At 37.9% G+C, this 24,667-nt stretch overlaps 1 protein-coding gene across 11 annotated transcripts in view; it reads left to right on the top strand.

Moving 5' to 3' along the window:
• Positions 1–24,667, top strand: part of LOC128692341 (actin-binding LIM protein 2) — a 510,921-nt gene that overhangs the window by 328,457 nt on the left and 157,797 nt on the right. For all 11 annotated transcript variants that reach the window (XM_070096398.1, XM_070096400.1, XM_070096399.1 and 8 more), the window contains 3 exons: positions 5,667–5,762; positions 10,221–10,404; positions 12,449–12,573. In XM_070096398.1, the coding sequence (XP_069952499.1) occupies positions 5,667–5,762; positions 10,221–10,404; positions 12,449–12,573 (405 nt within the window). The remainder of the gene's footprint in view (positions 1–5,666; positions 5,763–10,220; positions 10,405–12,448; positions 12,574–24,667) is intronic.

Below are 24,667 nucleotides of genomic sequence, written 5' to 3' on the forward strand. Positions count from 1 at the left end.
GCTTTGGAATGAGCCAGTCTCAGTAGTGAAGAACAAAAAGGCACAATACCGTGACCAGGGCTGGCCTTAAGCGGATTGGACCGATTGCTCCTAATTGGGCTCCGCATTAGAGTGTAATCTACTCTCGGCTTGTCAAGTACACACAACAACACAAAGTAAAAAAAAAAGGGGGGGAATTTGGTTATACAGTGGACCCTCTCCAAACTCTATTAATCCGTTCCTGAGAGCTCAACGTTAGGCGAAATTATCGTTAGGCAAATTAATTTTCCCCATAAGAAATAATGGAAATCAAATTAATCCATTCCTGACACCCCAAAGTATGAACAAAAAAAATTTTTACCACATGAAATATTAATTTTAATACACACAAACTGAAGAAGACATGCACAGTTACATGACACTTACCTTTATTGAAGATATGGTGATGATTGATGGGATGGGAGGAGGGGAGACTGTGGATGGTATTAATGTTTAGAAGGGGAATCCCCTTCCATTAGGACTTGAGGTGGCAAGCCCTTTTCTGGGGTTACTTCCCTTCTTCTTTTAACGCCACTAGGACCAGCTTGAGAGTTGCTGGACCTCTGTCGCACAACATATCTGTCCATAGAGGCCTGAATCTGCACTCTCTCGAAAGGCGTAGAATTAGGGGGGATATGATCGAGGTGTATAAATAGAAAACAGGAATAAATAAAGGGGATGTAAATAGTGTGCTGAAAATTTCCAGCCAAGACAGGACTCTCAGCAATGGTTTCAAGTTAGAAAAATTCAGATTCAGGAAGGATATAGGAAAGTACTGGTTTGGTAATATAGTTGTGGATGAGTGGAACAAGCTCCCAAGTACAGTTATTGAGGCTAAAACGTTGTGTAGTTTTAAAAATAGGTTAGTTAAATACGTGAGTGGGTGTGGGTGGGTGTGAGTTAGACCTGACTAGCTTGTGCTGCTGGGTCTGGTACAGTGCTCCATCCTTGAGTGGGGATGACCAAACTGGGTGGGTCATTGGGATAATCCGGAGGGTGGGTCATTGGTCTAGTCGGGGGGACACATGGACCTGCTCCGCATGGGTCAGTAGGCCTGTTGCAGTGTTCCTTCTTTCTTATGTTCTTATGTACCTCCCGTTCCTTTATGACATTCCTAAAGTGTTTCACAACATTGTCAGTGTAATAGCCACCAGCACAGCTTGCATTAGCTGTGTGAGGGTGATTTTCATCAAAAAAGGTTTGCACTTTAAGCCACATTGCACACATTTCCTTAATCTTTGAAGTAGGCAACTTCCTCAATTTCTCTATCCCCTCCTCCGAAGCAGTTTCCTCAGGTGTGGCCTCTTGCTGTTGAAGATGATCTAGCAGCTCATCAGTGGTTAGTTCTTCATTGTCCTCCTCCACCAACTCTTCCACATCCTCTCCACTAACCTCCAACCCCAAGGACTTCTCCAATGCCACAATGGATTCCTCAACTGGCATAGGATTCCCAGGGTTAGCCTCAAACCCTTCAAAATCCCTTTTGTCTACACATTCTGGCCACAGTTTCTTCCAAGCAGAGTTCAAGGTCCTCTTAGTCACTTCCTCCCAAGCCTTACCTATAATGTTTACACAATTGAGGATGCTAAAGTGATCTCTCCAACACTCTCTTAGAGTCAATTGAGTTTCTGAGGTCACTACAAAGCACCTTTCAAACATAGCTTTTGTGTACAGTTTCTTGAAGTTGGAAATGACCTGCTGGTCCATGGGCTGCAGGAGAGGAGGGGTATTAGGAGGCAAAAACTTGACCTTAATGAAGCTCATTTCTGCAGAAAGTCGCTCTGCCACGTCTGAAGGATGACCAGGAGCATTGTCTAATACCAGGAGGTACTTAAGGTCTAATTTCTTTTCAGTTAGGTTATTTTTCACAGTGGGGGCAAATGCATGGTGTAACCAGTAATAGAAAAAGTCCCTAGTGACCCATGCCTTACTGTTTGCCCTCCACAGCACACACAAATTAGCCTTGAGGACATTGTTTTTCCTGAACACTCTGGGAGTTTCAGAGTGACACACCAATAAAGGTTTCACTTTGCAATCACCACTAGCATTAGCACATATCAACAGAGTATGCCTGTCTTTCATAGGCTTATGTCCTGGGAGTGCCTTTTCCTCCTGAGTAATGTAGGTCCTGCTTGGCATTTTCTTCCAAAACAGGCCTGTTTCGTCACAAACACTTGTTCAGGTTTCAGTTCTTCACTGTCTATGTACTCCTTGAATTCCTGCACATATTTTTCAGCCACTTTGTGGTCCGAATTGGCAGCCTCACCATGCCTTATCACACTATGTATGCCACTACGATTCTTAAATCTCTCAAACCAACCTTTGCTGGCCTTAAATTCACTCACATCACCACTAGTTGCAGGCATTTTTCTAATTAAATCATCATGCAACTTCCTAGCCTTTTCACATATGATCGCTTGAGAGATGCTATCTATTTTTTGTTTATCTGCACCAATAACAGTCTCTCAACATCATCTATCATTTGCAATCTCTGTTTCGAAAACAAAGTTGCACCTTTGGCAAGAACAGCTTCCTTGTTTGCCGTTTTCTTGGCCACAATAGTAGCGATGGTTGATTGGGGTTTTGTGTACAACCTGGCCAGCTCGGAGACATGCACTCCACTTTCATACTTAGCAATGATCTCTTTCTTCATATCCATAGTAATTCTCACCCTTTTTGCTGTAGGGTTGGCACTAGAAGCTTCTTGGGGCCCATGGTGATTTATTTTGCAGGTGCAATCACTAAAAAGGCTGTGATAATATGAAATGTTCCGATTGTATGCTTGGGAGCGACCGCGGTGGCTGGTTTGTAAACATTGGCACCCATGGAGCAAGTGAGGCGGGCTCAGGCCACACATGGACGCGTCTCGAATGAATTGCATTGAGCGAGTCTTTTAGCGCTAGCCGAGGCAAAATTTTTGCATTAAAATGTATCGCTAGGCGGATTTAACGTTATGCGATGCGTTCATTAGGCGAGGGTCCACTGTAATTTGTTGGCGAATTTCCCTAAAAGCGGTGGTGAAGTTGTCCAGTGGGGTGGCGATTGTACCCGACATCGGACATTAAAAACAGTATGAATCTGCAGATGAACCTTTGCCAGATCCAAAAACAGCCTTCAGAGTGCAATGTTTTAATCTGGTGGTAGATAAAGCACTGCAAACACTTGAGCCACGGGTTTGAACAACTGAAAAAAGTATCAAAATTTATTTGGATTCTTGTGCAATTTTTAGGACCTATCCAAGGACACCATAAAAAAATGTGCAGCATATCTGGAAGTGACATTGACAGAGGTCAAGGTGGCACAGGAAAAAGATCAATTTAAAACCACAAAACTGACTGATATAGATGGATACATGCTTTGTGAGGAAATGGAGGCACCAAAGTCAGTTCTGCCATCAGAGATTCAAAACCCCATGAAAATGCATGAATTCCTTGCTTGCGACAACAGGTATACCACATTTCCAAATTTATTTATTGCTCTTCGGATTTTCTTGACAATCCCAGTGACTGTGGCATCTGGAGAAAGGAGTTTTTCCAAGCTGAAACTGATAAAACTTGTGATCATCAATTCAGCAAGAACGTTTGAACAGTTTGGTGATCATGTCCGTTGAATTGAAATTAACAGGAGTTTAAACTTCAACAAAATTCTAAAAGACTTTGCAGAGAAAAAAGCAAGAAAAATAACTTTTCCTAATAAAAGGCAATAATAATATGACTCATTTATAGTTTATGAATGTTAAGTGATTTTTAGAGGTCCAAAAGATAATTTGTTTCCAAAAGTGCACTTAAATTCTGATTTTTTTTCTGAACAAAAATAAATTTATATTTTTAATAAATCATTTCACAGTCACTAAAGCAAGTGGTATTGTGACTATGTACTTTTCAGAGGTGATATACTAATTTTGTTTGTAGGCTTACATGTATGCAATTTTATATTAAAATGTAGTTTACATCTGTTTGGTCTGTTAACTCGCATGCATTTTTTAAGCGCACAGTTTGATTGCTTTCCATACATGGGGCCCACCAAAATTGTTCCCAGTTGGGGCCTGTACCCCCTAATCCTGGCTCTGAGTCTGTGACTGGAACAATACACAAATAACCTGCACATAGGAGAGAGGTGCCTACTACGACGTTTCGATCCAGCTTGGACCATTTACAGTCACACTAACTTTGTAAATGGTGCAAGTTGGACCGAAACATTGTCGTCAGCTCCTCTCTCCTATGTGCAAGTTATTTGCGTATTGTTCAGTAGTGACTTCTTGTTTAATATCAGTGAGAATTTTTATGATTATTTAGTAAATACTGAGGCTACACATAGGGATATCCAAGTGATTTCCAATAAAATCGTGGATGTTTTGTGTCTTCAAATGGCTGTAATTTTTCTTCTAATCCATTTTTGCCTTAAACATTTGCATAATAATGATTTTTATATGTTAAAACAAAACAATTAATAAAGGAAGAACTATCCACAAAACACTAAAATAACATGAAATATGTTATTATCAGTGATGAATTGTATTCTGGCAAAATTTGTAATTTCCAGTAACTCTGCTTAGAAAAAGTTTAGAAACAAAATTTAGACACCAGATATCCCTTTAATTATGCACTATTTTATGAAAGAAAAAATTGAAAATTTTTAAAACAGTAAAAAATTTTTCCCAGGAAAGGGCCCCCATTCCACCCCCCAGCCATAACTTCCCTCAAATTTGGAGGAACTGCTGTGTTTCCTTTCAAATTTAGGAGACCCAACTTTAAGGGCGACAATTAGTTGGCCCAAAATGCATTGCACAATAAGTGGCTTTCTACAGCGCTTGCAAGTGTATCAAATTATATTCGTATTATAATTGTATCAAAGCAAAAATTGTAGTCAGTTAGAATATCAAAATAACTACTGTATTGCTAATCAGAAATAAAAAACTTAATTATTAACTTAATTTAAATGTGCTGTACCAGACCAGTTGTTTAAAAATAATTTATTTGAAAAAAAAAAAAATGCCTTGTAATATTACAATCTGCAGTACTACACAGACCAAGACAACATTTTCTTTACTAATAGATTTAAACATTAGTTAATTTCATTGCATGGTCTTCCACAAATAGTAAAATTAATTATAAGTGTCATGTTTCACATTATTACATCTAGTTTAGGTGAGGCTTTGATACATCAAAATACAGTACATGTATTTTTGTTGTCACAGATCTGGTGGATTGTACTGCTTGGGTTATTTTATTCTTTGTAGTTAGATTCAAATCTAGAACCAATAGTCTTTTTAAATAATAGAAAATTGTGACTAGTTTGTCAAGTCTTATTGTGATTCATGAATTATTATATCTGTGTTCTTGGTTTTATCATTGTGAGCTCATGTGTCTTGTCCTTCAGAAGCATGAATACTATTTACCCCGTACTCAACTTACATTTATCCAAAATGTTGAACTTTTAAAATACTGTATTAATAAAGCATTAAATATAAATTGGTTTTATTTATATACAGCTACACTTTAGCAAACTCCCTTTTATGATTGCCAGATGGTCATCATTCAATTCTATATTAAACACTCCTGAAATCTTAAATGTCAGTTTTGTTGTTTACTGAAAATTTAAAAGAATGGTTTTGTACATTTTATGCTGATAATGTTGTGCCTTTACAGGGAAAACATTGTGCGAGTCTTGCGGTAAGAAGTGCTCTGGTGAAGTGCTCCGAGTCCAGGAGAAGTACTTCCATATTAACTGCTTTAAGTGCCACAGTAAGTGCCATCACTGTTACTCTATATCTGCCAGGTTTTAGGAAATTTAGTTTAACATTGTAAATTAGACATATAATTGTGTAAGTATTCTGTATATTATTGTACAGCAGTACATTGAATATTTAATTCCTTTACATACTCCATTAACTTTCAGCACATTAATATTATATATTGCAAGGATATTAATTATGGTTTTAATCTAAAAGTAAAGATGCAGTTTTCTTGGATATTGAAGGCCATTCATGCATATCATCGTGCATGCATTCTAGTGTATGTGACTGTCAGTTTACACTGATGACTGCACTCATAAACTTCTTTTGAACATCCATTAAGATCAAGTTGCTCCTGGTGAGTTGGTTGATGCTCTGAACTAGGTTGCTGCCTCACACTCATTGCTGCTGATGGGGTATAGCTTATTTTTCTCACATTCTTGCATTACATTATATGGTAGTCATATCTGTATTTAAGAAATATTTTTATTACACTCTTAAAATACTAACCCTTAACATTATACTGTACCTCAGCTTATGAGTGCATTTTGGAATACAGCCACCATAAATTTAATATGATTGGTTCTAACTTTTTTCTATTTGGTCTTCAAAGTAATTTCACAATGACTTTAATTGCATGGACTGTTTAATCCATTGAAGATATATCTACACTTATCTTCCTCCTTTGCTGATTATATTTGTCTTTTCCCATGGGCTTCCTCTTTCTATAAAGGCCTCTCACTATCCTAGCTATTAAATCTCTATCTGTAATAATTGTAGTTTTTACAGCTTCATTTCTAGAAAATATTTAAAAAGTTGTTCACTCTGTGGATTTTATTTTTTTAAGTCCACAGTAGTACTGTAATGTGCTTTATGGTGACTTTTTGTTTTCCTGGACTTGTTGAGATGAGCAGTTTCTGTTAGTGATGTTAATCAGATTAGGTTCTTCAGTACCTATTACACTTCTGTACATGAAATTTAAATACAGTGTACTTTCCAGATGATCTATATGTTATCTTCCAAATTTGTAAATGCAGGTACTGTAGTACTAGTATATGATTTACTGTAAGCATCAATGAGATAGCATGAGTTAACAGAGCCAATGATTTTATTTTATTTTATTTATTAATTTGAACATGATGCAGAGAAGTACAAAACAATACAGTTAAGTGCAGCATGCCAAAGCCCCTTGTATGCAGAGCATTATGGGCTGGCTTAAAATTAACTTAAGATTAACTAAGCAATGATGTATTCAGTGGTAAAACATTATTGTAAACAGAAAACAATTAAGCTTAAGTAACAATTAGTTTGAGTATTACAAAGACAGGTCATATGGTTGCATGCATTGCTGTTCATTCAGTAGAATGGAGTAGTATTCTGTTAGGTAATGTAATTAAAAGATAACAACATTTGATTGGAACTGGATCAACATAGAAATCTTATTTAAATAATGGTGTTAATGTCTTCTTTGTCATGTTTATGCCTCTGATAAACTTAATCTGTATCCATGGGCATCTGTGGGTATGTGGGGGAAATGGATGGACTTATTGCATTTATGATGGCAAATCTTTGCAAAATGTCTTGGACAAATGTAACAACTACAGAGATGGATGATGGAGTTGAGTACATATAAATAAGTTGTCACACATTGTGTGAAAAATGATCAAAAGTGACAGATGGAGATAGGGAACTAGGAGTTATCATTAACAAAAAATTATTGGAAAATCGTATAAATGATGTTGTGAGAAACTGGTATGCTTCACTAGCAAACTTTTATGCTCTTCAGATATTGTATATGGAAGGGAGAAAGCTTTTAACAAAAAAAAAAAATGTTTATAATGCAAGTTAGTCCAGAACTTAAAGGCAGCAGTAGTGCAGTGTCTGCACCTATAAATCATGTGGAAAAGATAAAAAACTCCAAGCACAAGTTGCAAAATGGTTCCCAAAGCAGCATGAATTATTTGTTGAATTGCCCTTGCTGGGCACTTAGTATTTCATAAAAATTCCTCAAAAAGTGTTGGTGTAACCTCGTAGCTACTGTACATTCTATAAAATATAATATCCTTTGGTGGTATGACAGTCTGGAGTATGAAAAGAATGACAGCAGGCTCTCTAGGACAGCTGGCATGTTGCAGCAGTGTGGGTGTTTACTAAGTAGAGTAATGATGGAGTCTACATCATGGCTTGCGTTGTGGCTATTACTCACATTGTTAGGCATATCATTTTAAATTTTGTCACTTAGTTCCACCACAGCAGCTGCAGTCGTATGTTGTTTAGTTTTGTTTGACAGTCTACAGTACAACTTTTAAAGTACTAATTCTAAAGGTACTGAAATTATTTGTGCTATTCAGGATGACTTTATATTACATGTATAATAGTATACGTATATATAAAGGACTGTATTGATATTATGTAAAGAATAATTTAAGCTTGTAAATGTAAATTGTACTGCACATTCCAGTTGTTGTACTCTTCAACTTCTACAGATGTGTTGTAGTCAAGATTAGTATAAAATTATGGTTTTGCTGCATTAAAAAAAACTCTTTGCAAGTGAAGAGGGTGTTTCAGTTTTATTATTTGCTCTCTCACCCCACTTTTCTGATTTGTGCTTGTGAGTTCTAGGTTCAGACACCACACTACTGCTGCCACTGATTTTGGGCTTACTTACATTTTGAACAACTTTTTAAGCATTTCCTCGGCTATATAGAATAGTTTTTGTCAGGTGTAATTGAATGCAACTGTGTATTCTAATTCTCATACACTTTTTTTTTTCAACACATAAGCCATCTCCCACCAAGGCAGGGTGACTTAAAAAGAAAAACAAAAGTTTTTCCTTTTATATGTAGTAATTTGTAATGGGGAAGGGATTACTAGCCCCTTTCTCCTGGCTCTCATATACTTGTAATCATAATTAAATTTTAAAGCTGTCTGAAATGCTTTGTATAACAAAGGACTATCTATAAAGTAGTAATATATGTCAATCACTCTAATTGTATAATATACTATACTCCACTTTATAAAGAAATAAAGTTTTGTTTGTGATGTGTGTAAATATTAAGAATTGTTAGTGTAGGCAACCTCCATTTAATTATGTATAGTTACTTTTACGAAAACCCCAGTTTTTCTCGAGGCAGCCTTCAAGGGGGCAAATCCCATTAAAACCTATTATATAAATAGAAATGAATTCAAACAGAAACATATTTGGCCCAAAAATAGTTTACAAGTTCTGATTTACACAAATTTAGTAAATTTAATTAGTGATACACTACAGAAATCTAGAACAGAAGTGCAATAATCAGCAAATACAGTATACATTAGCTTCCTGTATTAATTTAGTGTGGAATCAGGTAGTGAGCAGTAGATGGTATCATGGCACCATTCACTCACCACAAACTACACTCCCATCAATACCATGCTATATAACCTCAAATTTCATGTTTAAAATACATAATTGTCTTCCTCTTTAATGCTAAAATAGGTACCTGGGTGTTAGTCAATTGGTGTGGGTTGCATCCTGGGGACAAAATTCACCTAATTTGTCTGAAATGCTCTGCATAACAAGGGGCTTTGTAGTAGTATGTCATTGATGTCAGCTAAGCCTGTATACCTTGTATATGCACTTGTAGAAATAAAGATTATTATTATTATTATTATTATTATTGCACAACTGCAAGCTTTTTCACTAACTCCTCTTTGTAGAATCATTTTTCCATGAGGTAAAACACCAACTGATATTAATAATATGGGCAAAAATTTTATAGCTAGTGGTTCCATGATCAGGTAGCCTCTCCTACAAAAAAAAAAAATGGTAATAAGTGTTTTTTGCTAAATGTGAAAGAAAGGAATCAAGATTCATGTACAGGATAACTTGAATAATTGAATCTGTTCACTAGTTGATCTTCAGTAAAAAGTTGGATAATCAAAATCTGAGGAAATGGAAACCAGCAGATTTATTGGGACATCCGTAATTTCAAACCTGTTGAGTTTAATGTATGAAGATGTTTAATGCATAAAGAAATAGAAGCTGTGCATACAGGAGGGCCCCACTTGTATGGCTCTTAGGTTCCTAACCCAGCATAGTAAGTGAAAATCACCAGTGGATGGAAAAAAGTATTTTCTTTATTATTGAATGCATCTAAAATGCCTAATAATGTGTTTACACTATCATATATTAAGCATATGTTAGGCATAAAAAAAATGGATAAAAAAGTGAAATAAATACAAAGTACGTACATACAATACTTATTTTAAAATATGGTCACCCTTTCCTTATGCAACTGTTGTACGAAAACAGTAGAAAAGTGGTAAAAGCACTGAACATAATGAAAACAAAATAAGATGTGGAACTCTGAAGAGAGGGTGCTGTTTATGTGGGGCACTCCTGTATGCATTTATGGATAAGATTAACAACATATAAAAAATTGTTTGTATTGAATTATGTTACTTAATTTCCAGTGTTATTTTCTAGGCTGCAAGAAGTCACTAGCACAGGGAGGCTTCTTCACACGGGAGAAGGACTACTATTGTACTGAATGTTACCAGAAGAACTTTGGCCAACGATGCACTACATGTGGGTTATACGTAGAGGGAGAAGTTGTCTCTGCCCTTGGTAATTCATACCATCAAAAATGCTTCACGTGTGCGCGTTGCAGGTATGATATTTTGATGACATTTTACAATTACAGTACAGTGGCACCTCGAGTTATGAACTTAATTCATTCCAGAAGGCTGTTCAAGTGCCTATACCGAACGAATTTCTTCCCATAAGGAATAATGTAAATTAGATTAGTCCGTTTCAGACCCCCAAAAATACACTTACAAAAGCACTTACAAAAAATACTCTTAGATAATTGTTTTCAGTTGGAAGCTGTTCGAAACTCGAGGTACCACTGTACTTGATTTGTAGATGTTCTTTTAAGTATTTTCTGGTTTTGTCCACAGCAGAGCAGAACATGTTATACTGTAGACTATTTTCTCTCCTCTTTTCACAATTTTTTTCCCTATTGCTCAGTAATCCTGTCACCAACCCTCTTGCTCTCTCTCTCTCTCTCTCTCTCTCTCTCTCTCTCTCTCTCTCTCTCTCTCTCTCTCTCTCTCTCTCTCTCTCTCTCTCTCTCTCTCTCTCTCTATCTATCTCTCTATCTCTCTATCTCTCTCTATCTCTCTCTATCTCTCTCTCTATCTCTCTCTCTATCTCTCTCTCTATCTCTCTCTCTATCTCTCTCTCTATCTCTCTCTCTATCTCTCTCTCTATCTCTCTCTCTATCTCTCTCTCTATCTCTCTCTCTATCTCTCTCTATCTCTCTCTATCTCTCTCTCTATCTCTCTCTCTATCTCTCTCTATCTCTCTCTCTATCTCTCTCTCTATCTCTCTCTCTATCTCTCTCTCTATCTCTCTCTCTATCTCTCTCTCTATCTCTCTCTATCTCTCTCTCTATCTCTCTCTATCTCTCTCTCTATCTCTCTCTATCTCTCTCTCTCTCATCTCTCTCATCTCTCTCATCTCTCTCATCTCTCTCATCTCTCTTCATTCTTGCCAGCTCGTATCTGTCCACTGTTACCTTGCATTTCCACCTATATAATGTAAATACTTGGGCATTAATTGAAATAAAATTTTCTGCATGTTTTCTTTTTGACTATTCATCCACCCTTCTCGCCTCTCAGAATTGGAATTGCTGTCACCTCTGTTCTCCCCAAATACTGAGAGGGAGTTACTTATGCATTGAATTTCCCTGTGTATTGATAAAATTTGGTAGTTTAAAAAAAAAAATGGCTATTTCCCATGAAGGCAGGGGGTGACCCAAAGAAAGATGTACATTCAGCATCCATGGACCATTTCATTCCCACTGTGGAAGCACAATACCACCTACCTACATACCACCACCTTCAGGACTCAGCTTCAGCTAACTAATTTCCATTTATCTCTTCATAGACATTACCTTGCTTACACGCACATAGCATGCAAAATCATAAAAGTCACATGTCGAAACTTGCTTTGATACGGCATGCTAACACATTCCTGCTGCATTCTCAGGCTCCTTCTTTTCATAATCTTCTTCACACCTTCCCTGTTTCCAAGGAGTGCCTTAATGCTGCTGAAGCTCTCTGAATCTAAGTTACCTTTTCCTCCCATGGACCCAACTTGATAACCTCTATCCTCCAACCTCATCTTTACTGCAGTGTTTAAAAATCATGCCTTGCATCTGCTGTAGACGAGAGTGTTGGTATGACTTTTCTCTGGTACATTTTCCTATTTTGCATCCATTGATAACCTCTTCCCACATACTTTTCAAAACTCTGTAGCTACCATCCTTTGCTCATCCATTCTGTGAATCACTTCATCTTTTATGGAGCAGTCTCAAATTTCTAAATACATTAACAGTATTTCATCTGTATGCCTTCCCTCCAATCTTAACATCCAGTCTTTCATTGCTTTGACATTGTCTTCTTCTCATTATCTTGCTTTTTGTATGCTTATTTTCAACTTCTTGTACACTCCCTCCTAGTCTCCCATCTTACTCCCATCATCTTGCTCTATATATATGTATTCACTTTCAGCTTCCTTTTGCAACTTTACTATAAAATCTCCCAGAGAAGTGTCATTATCAGAGAGCACTTGTGATGACTCCCACTTTGTCAGATTTATTATGTTCTTAGTTTTTGCCTTTCCTCTAAAAATCTTTTCTCTCATTACAGACAACCATTTCCAACGGGTGAACGAGTTACTTATACTGGGAAGGAGTGTCTGTGTCAGCGATGTTTGCATATACCTGTTGTAGACTCCCAGTCACCTAGTCGCTCACCAACGACTGCAGGACCGAGTAAGTACTCAGTCTTTTTTTTGTTTAACAGTTATATTATCGTGACTGCTATTACTAACACTGACTCACCAAAAATAGGTTATGCATAACATAAATAATTGTTCTCTACAGGTTTGCACCAATTTTGCATTAGTTATATTCATAATTGACTCACAGTATATGGAGAGGAAGCCTCAATGTTCTGGCTCATAAAAAATAGAGGCACAATACTGTGACTGGAACAATAAACTAGTTAATGGTCCAAGTCAAACAGAAACATTGTCATAAGCTTCTTTCTCTTATGTGTGGGTTATTTGTGTACTCTGGCCCATCTTTAACTATTATCATTGTGACAGCTGTTATTTTTATTTTTTTATTATCACACCGGCCGATTCCCACCAAGGCAGGGTGGCCCGAAAAAGAAAAACTTTCACCATCATTCACTCCATCACTGTCTTGCCAGAAGGGTGCTTTACACTACAGTTTTTAAACTGCAACATTAACACCCCTCCTTCAGAGTGCAGGCACTGTACTTCCCATCTCCAGGACTCAAGTCCGGCCTGCCGGTTTCCCTGAATCCCTTCATAAATGTTACTTTGCTCACACTCCAACAGCACGTCAAGTATTAAAAACCATTTGTCTCCATTCACTCCTATCAAACACGCTCACGCATGCCTGCTGGAAGTCCAAGCCCCTCGCACACAAAACCTCCTTTACCCCCTCCCTCCAACCCTTCCTAGGCCGACCCCTACCCCGCCTTCCTTCCACTACAGACTGATACACTCTTGAAGTCATTCTGTTTCGCTCCATTCTCTCTACATGTCCGAACCACCTCAACAACCCTTCCTCAGCCCTCTGGACAACAGTTTTGGTAATCCCGCACCTCCTCCTAACTTCCAAACTACGAATTCTCTGCATTATATTCACACCACACATTGCCCTCAGACATGACATCTCCACTGCCTCCAGCCTTCTCCTCGCTGCAACATTCATCACCCACGCTTCACACCCATATAAGAGCGTTGGTAAAACTATACTCTCATACATTCCCCTCTTTGCCTCCAAGGACAAAGTTCTTTGTCTCCACAGACTCCTAAGTGCACCACTCACTCTTTTTCCCTCATCAATTCTATGATTCACCTCATCTTTCATAGACCCATCCGCTGACACGTCCACTCCCAAATATCTGAATACGTTCACCTCCTCCATACTCTCTCCCTCCAATCTGATATTCAATCTTTCATCACCTAATCTTTTTGTTATCCTCATAACCTTACTCTTTCCTGTATTCACCTTTAATTTTCTTCTTTTGCACACCCTACCAAATTCATCCACCAATCTCTGCAACTTCTCTTCAGAATCTCCCAAGAGCACAGTGTCATCAGCAAAGAGCAGCTGTGACAACTCCCACTTTGTGTGTGATTCTTTATCTTTTAACTCCACGCCTCTTGCCAAGACCCTCGCATTTACTTCTCTTACAACCCCATCTATAAATATATTAAACAACCACGGTGACATCACACATCCTTGTCTAAGGCCTACTTTTACTGGGAAAAAATTTCCCTCTTTCCTACATACTCTAACTTGAGCCTCACTATCCTCGTAAAAACTCTTCACTGCTTTCAGTAACCTACCTCCTACACCATACACTTGCAACATCTGCCACATTGCCCCCCTATCCACCCTGTCATACGCCTTTTCCAAATCCATAAATGCCACAAAGACCTCTTTAGCCTTATCTAAATACTGTTCACTTATATGTTTCACTGTAAACACCTGGTCCACACACCCCCTACCTTTCCTAAAGCCTCCTTGTTCATCTGCTATCCTATTCTCCGTCTTACTCTTAATTCTTTCAATTATAACTCTACCATACACTTTACCAGGTACACTCAACAGACTTATCCCCCTATAATTTTTGCACTCTCTTTTATCCCCTTTGCCTTTATACAAAGGAACTATGCATGCTCTCTGCCAATCCCTAGGTACCTTACCCTCTTCCATACATTTATTAAATAATTGCACCAACCACTCCAAAACTACATCCCCACCTGCTTTTAACATTTCTATCTTTATCCCATCAATCCCGGCTGCCTTACCCCCTTTCATTTTACCTACTGCCTCACGAACTTCCCCCACAGCTGTTGTAGCTTGATAATTATCCATGAGGGACAGAAATGTTATTTGGAGTTTTGTCTCCATATAATGAGTTCCTTGTAAATTGTTCCACTGATGGTATCGTGATAAGTATTCTTCTTTGGTTATTTATAGATGTTTCTTGTTTAATTCTAAATACAGCACAGTAGAGCTTGAAAATTCAGCAGGCTTTGTAATCTGTGTAATTTGATTTTATATTACAACGTATTTATTGAAGGCTGTTTAGTGGATATTTTTGATTATTCACGTTTTTTTTCCATGGCACATGACTCCTAAATTGAAAAGCAACCATAGAATTTCAAGGTGTGCTCATTCTTTATTTTATGAATGTATATATTAAGCAGATTAGAGCATTATTTAAAGATGTATGGGCAATTTTTATTTAAAAATCATTCAGACATGTTAGCCACAATATCAAGTTTCACATCATCTTCAGGAACGTAACTGGTGAATTACAGGGTTCAGCTGTGCACAACACCACACACCAAAACACAAAACAGTGTATCACCACACATGACCACTTTTTGTTTTATTGTATTTCTATGAAACTGGTTTTGCCTTAACTAATGACCTTTCATTTTTTTTTTTTAAACGTGAAAACAGTTTACTTTTCATTGAACATGCAAGTGTTTGTTCAAGTTATATTGTATCTCTCTAATTTGTAAGTCTTTTTACATGTTCATAATTTTCCCAAATTTAAAATATATAGAATTTTGAATGATAATCACAATGACTTGTGAGAATAAAAGTAAAAATCTTGAATTATATTAGAAAAGTCTTTCTAATTTGCAGTTTTCTGAATAAGAAAATATTTTTAGAAATGTTGAATTCAGAATGATCTCCAAAATTTAGAACAGTATATTATGTAGAATTTGCCCTAAAATTATGGAGACTAAAGATGTAGACACATAGTAATTGTCAGGTAAGTTGAACAGAATGTATTGTATAGATACAACATTCATTTTCATTTCCAGGATTTCTTGGTAGTAGCACTCTGGGCTGTAGTAACACTTGTAGCACTCTGGGATGTAGTAACACTTGTAGCACTCTGGGATGTAGTAACACTTGTAGCACTCTGGGATGCAGTAACACTTGTAGCAATCTGGGATGCAGTAACACTTGTAGCACTCTGGGATGCAGTAACACTTGTAGCACTCTGGGATGCAGTAACATTTGTAGCACTCTGGGATGCAGTAACACTTGTAGCACTCTGGGATGCAGTAACACTTGTAGCACTCTGGGATGCAGTAACACTTGTAGTACTCTGGGATGCAGTAACACTTGTAGTACTCTGGGATTGCTTGTGGTCTGTATATGACTAAAAAGATTTTTTAAGGGACTTTAGATGATGCCTTCTGTTAGGGCACATCTGTCCTTTCAAGAAAGGTTCCTTCATGCTGGTGAGGGGGCTCTTGCTCTAAGGAGTTGGAGTTGACCTCTCCTTCCTTGGGTCAAACCTAATGGTGTATGGCACCTAAATATAATATTAAGACAGGTATATAAAGTTTGATGATTCTTTCAGTTGCTAAATGTTCAAGTATTGGGTCTTGCAGTTTCTTTGGTAAATCTTATACAGCCTCTCCTCACTTAACGATGATGGAGTTCTGTTCCTAAGACCTCGTCAGTAAACGAATTCGTTGCTAAGTGAGGAACTTACTATAATGGTAGTGGGTTTGTGTCAATCATCTTTGATATTGTTTTACTGTTACCTTTGCACCATTTATAACATTTCTGGTATATTATTAAATGTTTATACAGTAGTGTACTTTATATTGAAATAAACAGAATAGAGGAAATCAGCTCTGATATACATTACAGGTCTCCCTCAACATTCGTGAGGGTTAGGGGATCAAGAGCCTCGCGAATGTTGAAAAACCGTGAATGTTTGGTGCCCCAATATATTACAATATATTACAATACTGCTTCCTTAACTTGTTGAACCATGAATAATCATAAAATACATGAAAACGTCGTAAATTGTTCTAAATATATACATGTTATGCTTTAATAACGTATGTTATTTAAAAACATGTATGTTATTAAATACCACAGACTCCACCAATGCCTCCACCACTGCGAGTCCCTACTACCCTCCCTCCGACCCCCGCAACTGGCAGCCAGCCCTCCCACCACTCAGTGTGGTGAGTGTTTTGTTTGTTCATTATTTGCTATTAAACTACAGTATAATTAATGTAAACCCATTCATGACTGCATATTGGAATGGCTATTCGGACAGGTATTAGACGGTGACATCATGTGTTTACTCTTGAACACTGCAAAGAATCGAACATTTCTGCTATTGCTAATAATAACAATAGTAATAGTAATAATAACAAAAATAATAATAAATACGATATAATTGAAGAAGGAAATTGTACAAAAATACGAGGGAGTGGTTGACACATCATCAGTGTGACTTTGTTTATGCTGGAGTGAACATTAGTCTCCCTGCTCTTCCAAACATTTCACAATAATTCAGCAGTTGAGGCAGTGGTATTTAATAACATATATGTTATAAATATTAATAGTACATGTTATTATTAATAACATGTATTATTATTAACATGTATGTATTTAATAACATCTTTCTTTCAATGTACCAGCCGAATCCCACCGAGGTGGGGTGACATAAAAGGAAAAATGAAAGTTTCTCCTTTCAAATTTAGTAATATATACAGGAGAAGGGGTTACTAGCCCCTTGCTCCCGGCATTTCAGTCGCCTCTTACGACACGCATGGCTTACAGAGGAAGAATTCTGTTCCACTTCCCCATGGAGATAAGAGGAAATAAACAAGAACAAGAACTAGAAAGAAAATAGAAGAAAACCCAGAGGGGTGTGTGTATATATATGCTTGTACATGTATGTGTAGTGTGACCTAAGTGTAAGTAGAAGTAGCAAGACATACCTGAAATCTTGCATGTTTATGAGACAGACAAAAGACACCAGCAATCCTACCATCATGTAAAACAATTACAGGCTTTCGTTGTACACTCACTCGGCAGGACGGTAGTACCTCCCTGGGCGGTTGCTGTCTACCAACCTACTACCTATTTAATAACATATATGTTATAAATAATAATAGTACATATTATTAATAACACGTATTATTATTAACATGTATATTATTAAATACCATTGCGTCTACCACTCCAGTCACACTCAATCTACAAGCACCAAACACAATGAATTATTGTGAAATGTTTGGAAGAGCAGCGAGACTAATGTTCACTCCAGCATAAACAAAGTCACACTGACGATGTGTCAACCACTCCCTCGTATTTTTGTACAATTTCCTTCTTCAATTATATCATATTTATTATTATTATTATTATTATTATTATTATTATTATTATTATTATTATTATTATTATTAGTATTGTTATTATTAGCTGTAGCAGAAATGTTTAATTCTTTGCAGTGTTCAAGAGTAAACACATGATGCCACCGTCTAATACCTGTCCGAATAGCCATTCCAATATGCAGTCATGAATGAGTTTACATTATTTATACTGTAGTTTAATAGCAAATAATGAACAAACAAAACACTCACCACACAGTGGTGGGAGGGCTGGCTGCCAGTTGCGGGGGTCGGAGGGAGGGTAGTAAGGACTCGCAGGTGGTGGGAAACTTAAATATGATTTGGAGGCTGGGAATTTGGCGGTTGGGAATTCGCGAATGTGTGAAGCCCGTGAAAGTTGAAAACGTGAATGTTGAGGGAGACCTGTATTTTGGTATGCATGCTGGTCAGAGAACCCGTCGTAAGTCTGAGTCGTCGGTAAACGAGTACGTCGCTAAGTGAGGAGAGGCTGTATTAGTAATAAATATTTTCCTGTAATTTTTATTAGTCATAGGTTGTGCTAAACCCACAAGGATCATACATTACATTTTGAACAGGAGGTAATCAAGTTTGATCCAGGGAAGGGGAGGATACCTCCAATTCCTTGGGTTAAGAGCACATCACTAACTTCAATTGTAATAGGTGTTTTCTTGTTGCTTGTGGTGATAGCCCTGTCGTTTTATATCAGACAAATGACAATAACTATCCATATGATTATTACAATCATTATCTTCATCGTTGGCAGTATTTTCGTTATCTTAACAAAAGAGCTGTTTAAAATTTCATGTTCATTTTTTAAAATGAAATTTAATTTTTTTATAAAAATTTATATTTTAATTTCTCAAGCTTTTAATACTGTATTTTGCTTGCTGCTTTTCAGGTAGTATGATAATTTAATTGGGATAATGGTTTTCTAAAAATTTGAACAAATGGATGTATCAGTTCAACAAGAGTGATGGGATCTGACCCCCATGATCTGAGAGTACTTGAATTACCAGTCTGGTGCCTTAGTCAAACTCTGGTGAGGTTTGTTTAGGCACAGAGCTGATAATTCTAGGATGGCTAGTCTGTCCATCCTAGAATTATCAGCCCTGTGTCTAAACCAAACTCATCAGAGTTTGTCTAAGGCACCAGACTAGCAATTCAATTACTGCCATATCATAGGGTCAGATCCTGTCACTATTTAAACTGATACATCCATTTGTTAAAATTTTTAGCATATACTCTGATGATTGCAAATGGTATGGTGATGATGACAAATTAAGGAAAAGGACACTTGTGTCCAGTTCAGGACATTTCCTTCAATAAATGTCCTGAACTGCACACACATGTCTTTTTCCCACATACCATGATGGAGTTGTGATAGTCATAAATAACTGAGTTTCACATACATGTCAGGCACAGCTTAATTTCCTCCGTGATAAAAGATTAGATTTCTGAAGCCACCATTCATTGTGCATAATTTAAACTAGATATGTTACAAATTTATAAATGACATTAATTGGAAATTTACATTATAATTTTCCTGTTCACACACCAGGCCCAGTCCGTAAACCCGGCCTCATCAGTACTCCAGACACTCACTCCAAACACCAGGTTCCCTCTTCACCACAGATGCCCTCTCAACAACAGGGCACCTCCCATCAAAAGGTCCCTTCCTCTCAACAGATTTTGGCCCCAAAGGCTCCTTCCCCACAGCAGATTCCCTCCCCTAAACAGGCTACCTCCCCAAAGCAGGCTCCCTCCCTAAAACAGGACCCCTCCCTAAAACAGGACCCCTCTCTAAAACAGGCTCCCCCCTCCCTAAAGCAGGCTCCCTCCCTAAAGCAGGCTCCTTTTCCACAAAAGGTTCATTCCCCACTAAAGGTTCCTTCCCCACAAAAGGTTCCCTCACCTGAAAAGGTTCCCTCCCAACAAAATGCTCCCTTCCCATCTGTGGCATTACCCTCATCTCAGCCTACTTCCCCACATGTAGCCATGTCCCCATCTCAGACACCCTCCACACAGCTGACCACTCTTCCATGCCTTTCTTCCTCCCTACATCAGACCCATTCCCCACATCTTGCAGCCTCCCCACATTTGATCACTGCCCTAAAGCAGACACCTTCCCAGCAAGCAGAATCCTCTCATTTTCAGATCCCCTCACCATCTCAGACTTCCTCCCTATCTCAGACCACTTCCTCATCTCAGGCTTCCTTAGCACATTCAGCTACCTCTGCACGTCTAGTATCTTCCCCACGTGTGGCCTCTTTTGTATGTGTGACTCCGTCGCCTTGCCTAGATCCATCCCAGCATTTGGTACGCTCTCCCCGTCTAGGTCCCTCTCGACGTCATACCTCATTTTCGCATCTAGCTTCTTCTCGTTTAGCCCCCTCCTCAGAATTAGCGTCTTCCCCACGTATGGCACATTCTCGACATGTAACCCTCTCCCCAAGTCATGCCTTCACTGCATCTTCAGTGCCCTCATCTCATCAGACCACTATTATGCATAAGTTTCCCAGGTCACATCAGGCATCTCCTACACTTCAGGCTTCTGGCAAGCACCAGGCCCGTTCCTCATATCAAACACTCTCCCGACGTCAAGCTCTCTCCCCACGTCAAGCTCTCTCCCCACGTCAAGCTCTCTCCCCACATCAAGCCCTCTCCTCACGTCAAGCCCTCTCCCCACGTCAAACCCTCTCCCCATGTCAAGTGCTCTCTCAATGCCAGGCCCTCTCCTCACGTCAAGCTCTCTCTCAACGCAAGGCCCTCTCCCCACGTCAAGTCCCCTCCCAGCATCAGGCCACCTCCACACATCAGGTGCCCTCCCAACATCAAGCCTCGTCCACTCGTCAGGTATCCTTCTTACGTCAGGCCCCATCCCCAAGCCAAGAACATTTCACACTGCAGGCTCACTCAACACGCCAGGGGCCCTTCACATACCCGGCCCCATCCATATATGAAGCCCCCTCAACTTGTCAAGCTCACATAAATCAACGACCTTCGACAGGTCATGCCCTCTCCACTTGCCAAGCCCTCAAGTCACAACAAGGCAATCCAACAGGTCAGGCCTCTTTTACTGGCCATTTTATGTCCCTAGACATAGCCTCTTCCACTCTGGATGATGCTTGTTGTCAGTGATATTTTCAATAGTTTCTGTTGCATTGTCAATGTGCCTATATTCTGCATACTTGCACAAGCTTAGCTTGATGTTGTGCACTTGAATTTATACATTTAAAACTTCCCCTATGCAAGTTGCTTATTAAACTGATTTTTTTCTTCTTGACACATTTATCCCTCTCCTGTTACACCCACACACATAAAGTAAGGACCCTTCACCCCTGAATATATTACATTTATAATCCTGTTAACCCTTACAGTTCGTACTATTTTCCAGACACTATAAACTGTCTACCCAATAAAACACTTTAAATATTACTTCACTCACCAGAATATTATATTCAAGAATGCAATGATTAATTCATTGTGCAATATATTCATTATTATGGTAATCTCACAAGTTTTGTAGCTCCTTATAGTTGTGTTTTTAATTTTGCTTAATCCAAATTGCAAATGATGAAAGTTAATAGTTGTCTGTGTAGTATTTGTGATGATCATAATATAAATAATCAGTCTGAAATAATTTGACCACGATTATTATAAAAATTGTCAGATAAATTACTGAAAACTGTTTTTTCTTCTATTATATGTAAATCACTTGTTTAAATTATCATTGTCTTTGGAAATGCTTGGATAAGTTGTAATCACAGGTTGTGGCTTTTATTATATTTTGACAGAATTCCAGTTAAAGATTTTGTTAAAAGTCATTGGTGGTACAGTATTCTTAGTTTAAAATAGCTACGAAGAGGACATGCACATTTTCTGTAGAGGAAACCTTTGATTGATGGAGGGCATAAACTTTTTGTGACTTGGATTACTGGACTACATACATGTATTCTCATTGCATTTTTCTCTGTTCCTCATTTTCATTTCAAAATTTTCGATGGAGAAATGGAGATATAGAATTCTTTCATAGCAACAAGATCTTGTATTCACTTACACAAGAAGAGAGCAATTGACATATTATTGAAAGTGACTTTGCAATAAATGTCTTACATATCCATAAAATTGAATGTTTTGGCATACCATATATTTGAATTTAAATTGCACATGTAGATAATAAGTCAACTCCTAAATTAATCTGGACAGCGACTGAAATGCCAGGAGCAAGGGGCTATTAACCCCTTCTCCTGTATACATTTCTAAATTTAAAAAGAGAAACTTTAGTTTTTCTTTTAAAGTCACCCTGCCTCAGTGGGGTACAGCCAGTTCGTTGAAAAAAAAAAAAAACAGGAAATTTAGATTATGTTGGGAACAATTTGAAATCAAAGGCATCTATAATAACACTGCAGCAATTCCTGAATTCTGGTCTTGACTAGCCATGACTGTAAACATTGAATGGTAGTATTGGAAGTAAATGAAGAGCCATTAAGTTTTAATTGAAGATAAGAAACAGACAGAATGACAGGTGTTTAGAGATACTTAACAATAAATAACAAAAAAAGGCACAATACCGTGACTGGAACGATACACAAATAACCCGCACATAAAAGAGAGAAGCTTACGACGACGTTTCGGTCCGACTTGGACCATTGACAAAGTCACACTGTGACTTTGTCAATGGTCCAAGTCGGACCGAAACGTCGTCATAAGCTTCTCTCTTTTATGTGCGGGTTATTTGTGTATTTAGAGATACTTGTTCTATTTTTCCTTTTCTGCTCACATTGGCAGTTTTTCTTTCTTGAGTACCAAGGGGTAAGACTATATGTCACATGCTGCCAGAGAGGCCTTTAAAACCCCAACAACAGCAAATGAATAGCAAGTGTCCAAAGCCAAATTAGTTGACAATCACACATCAAACTTGCTATGTCATTTCAAATTTAAATACGTTTTTGGTTGCACCTATGAAGTGTGTGAAATGTTTACTGATGACAAACAAGCAGGAAGCACTTGACAATGTCTTTCAGAGTTTTGTCTCATTTGAACATTGTCCATCGTTGCCTTTAGCTTAGGACATCAGTAATTCACACTAGAAGACAAATGTTACACTGTAGTGGTTATTAACACGACTATGTAATGTGATTTGGATTAAAATACAACCTCTCCTCACTTAACGATAGAGTTCCTTTCCTAAGACCACGTCGGTAAACAAATTTGTTGCTAAGAAAGGAGAATACTATAATGGTAGTGGGTTTGTGTTAAGCATCATTGATATTGTTTTAATGTAACCTTTGCACCATTTATAACATTTTTAATATATTTTTAAATGTTTATACAGTAATGTACTATACAGTGGACCCCCGGTTAACGATATTTTTTCATTCCAGAAGTATGTTCAGGTGCCAGTACTGACTGAATTTGTTCCCATAAGGAATATTGTGAAGTAGATTAGTCCATTTCAGACCCCCAAACATACACGTACAAACGCACTTACATAAATACACTTACATTATTGGTCGCATTGGGAGGTGATCGTTAAGCGGGGGTCCACTGTATATTGTAATAAACAGAATAGAGGAAATCAGCTCAAATATACATTTAGGTATGCATACTGGTCAGAGAGGCCGTCGTAAGTTCGAGTTGTCAGTAAACAAATACAGTGGACCCCCGCATAACGATTACCTCCGAATGCGACCAATTATGTAAGTGTATTTATGTAAGTGCGTTTGTACGTGTATGTTTGGGGGTCTGAAATGGACTAATCTACTTCACAATATTCCTTATGGGAATAAATTCGGTCAGTACTGGCACCTGAACATACTTATGGAGTGAAAAAATATCGTTAACCGGGGGTCCACTGTACATTGCTCAGTGAGGAGAGGCTGTATAGCTATTGTGTAAAGCTTTTCCAAATCATTTGCACAAGTGAATTTATATTTTCAGAATGCTTTTTAACACACCAGCCATTTTCCACAGAGGCAGATTGACCAAAAAAAGAAAGAGGAAATATATTTTAGTCACTCATTCAAATGCTGTCTTGCCAGAAGCATGCAAACATTGCAGTTCAGATGAGCCTCCAAACTGCAATTCCTACCCTTCCTTCAGAATGAAGGCACTGCTCTTCCCACCTCCAGAGGATGTCTCTGTGTATATAGTAGAACCCCCATATCTGCAGATTCAGTTTCCGCGATTTACTGTGGCCTGAAAATAACCCTTAATTTTGCTTAATAATACACCAAAGTACACAAGTAGTAATGATGGTATTTTTTCAAAGCCTAAGAGAAGCTGTGAATTGCTTCCCATCAGCAAAAAAGTGTTAATTCTCCACTTATTGTGCATAATTTATCAATTAAACTTTATCATAGGTATGTATGTAAATGAAAAACGACTTATATAAAGTAGTACAGTGGTACCTCGGGATATGAACAGCTCAAAACATGAACAATTATGTAAGTGTATTTATGTACGTGATTTTGTAAGTGTATTTTTGGGGGGTCTGAAATGGATTAATCTAAATTACATTATTCCTTATGGGAACAAATATGTTTGGTATCAGCACTCGAACAGCCTTCTGGAACGAATTAAATTCGTATCCTGAGGTACTACTGTATTTGCTACTAACTACGGTAGGTCTTGGAAAG

This window comes from Cherax quadricarinatus, chromosome 53 (genome assembly GCF_038502225.1).
Source record: "Cherax quadricarinatus isolate ZL_2023a chromosome 53, ASM3850222v1, whole genome shotgun sequence".
Taxonomy (NCBI): Eukaryota; Metazoa; Arthropoda; class Malacostraca; order Decapoda; family Parastacidae; genus Cherax; species Cherax quadricarinatus.